We start from the raw sequence: 3,288 nt of genomic DNA, 5'->3' as shown, positions 1-3,288 counted from the left end.
ATTCACCATATTCCAGCTGTTTGGAACGGCTTATCAAACCGGCAGGCAGCAGGCTTATCAGTCCCACACGGTATAAATAATTTAGAAATAAACAACCAATATAAATACAACATGCATAAAACAAATAAAACACCTCAATTATTAAATGATATTCAGTAGTGCAAAACTAAAGTACTCAGGCAGACCAGTTATGTAGCAAATTATAACACAAAGGGTAAATAAGATAAAAGAGTAATTGAAAGCAGATAAAATCCAGTGACATACACTTGTTCGTAGCCCAAATAGAATGGACTAGTCATACTAGTGCAGAAAATAAAAATGAAATGCTAGTATTACAACAGAAAAAAGTTTCTGCTGATATCACAACCGACTGATCGACCGTCTTCTTTAACATAACAATAAATATCAGGAAACTACTTTGGACCGATGTCCTTGAGAGCACAGATCTGCTCCTCTCCCATGGCAGACATCACACTCACAACCAGGTCTTTCCCCTCTGCAAATCCATCCTTAATCTGCACAGTTTCAAACAAAAATCACAACTTTGCAATTCAAAATGAGACAGTAATACAACTGATAATGAATAAAAAATAACAGCAAACCTGAGTAAGGAGAGCATCATCAGTTGGCAGTTTCAGGTCATCCTTGGTGTTACCATTTTCAGTCAGCAAGCTCACCTGGGATTATTAAACAACATTCAAAATCATATCGAATGACGAGTTAAAAGATAAGTTTAAGGAAAAAGGGAGAAGAAGCATACAAATCCATCTTCAGAGATATCAATGAGCTGGTAGTCAGTGCGGCTAACATGAGGAACCTGCAAAACAAGTACAAATAAGAGACCGCTTGGTTGAATTGAAAGTATCAAAACAACAAAAGGGAAGTAGCTTGACGGTGATTAGTGATTACATACATCACAGTTATGGGAAGATGGGACAATATCTTCAAGCTTTTTCCCATTGAAAATGTCAATTGCAACAAAGTGACACTTAGCATGACCGTGCTTGCCGGTCTTGGAGGTAGACACTTCCACAACCTGATAACAAAGAAAGCATCAAGCACAAGTCAATTTACAGTCGAATTTATAAATCAGATTTAAAAGAGATTTGAGATAATAAATTCAGTCAGCATACTCATGAATCACAATGAAATTCCCAACAATCAACAGAAAAGATATATAAAACATAGCTTTTAAAGAACCGCAACAACTCAAACAATACAACTTTTCCAAGATTTAAAATACGACTCAAAGCTTATTTACTTTAGAAAAAAAAAAGATTTAATCGAGTTTAAACAAAACAAACACAGTATATTCCTAGTTTCTATCAACTAAAGCACATAGTTTGTCATCTAAATAACTTCAATTTTGTTTGCATAGCTTAAAAGTCTAAAAAATAAGCTTTTTAATCAAAGTTCACCTAGGTTCATACAGCTAAGAGCATGTTTGGGATTGAGTTTGAAAACTGCTTACTGGCTTATTGCGTTTTCGAAAAGCCAATAAGTTAAAATGTGTTTGACAAATCATAAAAATCTTTTTTATTTTAGCTTTTTGAAAGAGAAAAAGCAGTTTTTCAAAAGCCCCAAATCCTGGCTTTTTAAAATGGCTTTTTGAAAAAGCCAATAAGCATTTTTCAAACTCAATCCCCAACATGCTCTAAGAATCAGAGTAAAACTATAATAGTACAAACAAGGTTTATTAATTAAGATCTTTGAATCAATCAACTCTACACAAAAACCAACTACGAATTAGATAGGTACCGTATCAATACCGAACCAGCACTACCCTACCGGTACCAAATTTATTAAAAAGGGTGTAGCGAATACCGTACCGAATTTACCAGTAATCGAGTAATCGGTACGGTACCATATACTGATCCCTAAAACCAACTAGATGTTAACAGATCTAGAGTAAACTCTATGCAACAGTTTAATACTATTTAACTCATAAACAGCATCCAGTAATTACAAACCCTAATCTAAACAAAAACCCCCAAAATCCAGTACCAAAAAATAACCTAACCTAATCAATTACACACATACAAAGTTTTACAACCCGATGAAATGAACAAATAGACAATCAATTAGAGATTCAAACAAACCTTGCAAGCACGGTTCTTGATAACAATGTGACCGCCTTTGCGGATAGTACCGGCTTGCTGAGGATAAGTCTTGGAGGCTCCGGCATCGGCCTTGGATTCGAACTGGTGCTCTTCGTCCGACATGATGATTGAAACAAAAACAAATGTGTTGAATGGATCGGAAGAGTAGTGGTGAAGGTGGATGGTAGTGGTTATAAGTAGGGTTTTGGTCTGTGATGGGTAGGCTCAGCCGTTGATCTCGTTAGATGTTAGCGTTGAAACCACGCCCAGAATGTGCCTTTCCCTCTTTGACTTTTCTATCTTATCTTGATCTAGTATCTTTGATCTCGGGTTTGGATCAAATAAAAATAAAATTAACGTGTTAAGTGAGAATTTCAAGTGGTCATTCTTATGATTAACACGTTAATTTCATTTATATGTTAACTTTCTCATTATCATCTAAATCTTAGTTGTAGTATAGTGGTAGCAGGTTTAGGTTGTGTTACTTTGAATGTATACCGGTAATTTATTATACAAAGGTTGTTAGTTCGAACCCCGAGTCTGCTGGGTTTTCGTCTCATCGACTATCAAGTGGCCGCTGGCGGTATAATTTTCCAGGGGAAGACCTAAGGCAAACTCTGAAATACAGCGTGTGTCCGGTTAAGGAAACATAGTCTGGCTAGAGTATGGCAATGAGTTCTCCAATTTAAAAAGTGTGATGGCCTAACAAACAATAAAATTTATGTTTAAAAAAAAAGTTATATCGTCTATCTTATTATGTTGTTATCTCATTACTTTGCTACCCTTCATTAGATTATTAACATTTCTGTATGTATACTAAGTCAATCGCTAAGGGCGTAAACGAGCTGAGCTGTTCGCAAGGCACTTGAACTCGATCGATAAAAGCTCAAAACGAGTTGAGTTTTTCAAGCTCGAGCCGTACTTGAGTCTTAAATAAAGCTTGTTTAATTATCAAGCTTGAGGTTAAGCCTTGAGTATTAATAAGTTTTATCTATTTTAGATATCTATATATGAATTTAGCACTCTACATCCGAGCTCGAGCCGAGGTTAGGCTCGTTTATGGTTTTATCAAGTTATATAAAAATAATTTAAAGCGTATATAAGTTAACTAATTAATGTTAACCGAGTCGAGCCGACATCAAGCCTAAAAAGACAATTTACTAGCCGAGCTCGAGCATTAAAAAAAAGC

At 35.5% G+C, this 3,288-nt stretch overlaps 1 protein-coding gene across 1 annotated transcript; it reads right to left on the bottom strand.

Moving 5' to 3' along the window:
- Nucleotides 1-215: 215 nt before the first annotated feature.
- LOC143617102 (eukaryotic translation initiation factor 5A) lies at nt 216-2,284 on the bottom strand. The gene is made up of 5 exons (XM_077089757.1): nt 2,100-2,284; nt 914-1,036; nt 761-817; nt 603-677; nt 216-515 (listed from the first exon to the last, which is right to left on the bottom strand). The coding sequence occupies exons 1-5, from the start codon at nt 2,220-2,222 to the stop codon at nt 414-416; spliced, it is 480 nt and encodes a 159-aa protein (XP_076945872.1). The 5' UTR covers nt 2,223-2,284; the 3' UTR covers nt 216-413.
- Between the last annotated feature and the right edge of the window lie 1,004 nt (nt 2,285-3,288).

This window comes from Bidens hawaiensis, unplaced genomic scaffold, assembly GCF_021521415.1.
Source record: "Bidens hawaiensis isolate Kalapana, Puna unplaced genomic scaffold, B.hawaiensis_p1.1 tig00052210_1, whole genome shotgun sequence".
In the NCBI taxonomy this organism is placed as follows: domain Eukaryota; kingdom Viridiplantae; phylum Streptophyta; class Magnoliopsida; order Asterales; family Asteraceae; genus Bidens; species Bidens hawaiensis.
The sequence above is the reverse complement of the archived record's forward strand: the minus strand, read 5'-3'. Positions and strand labels throughout refer to the sequence as shown.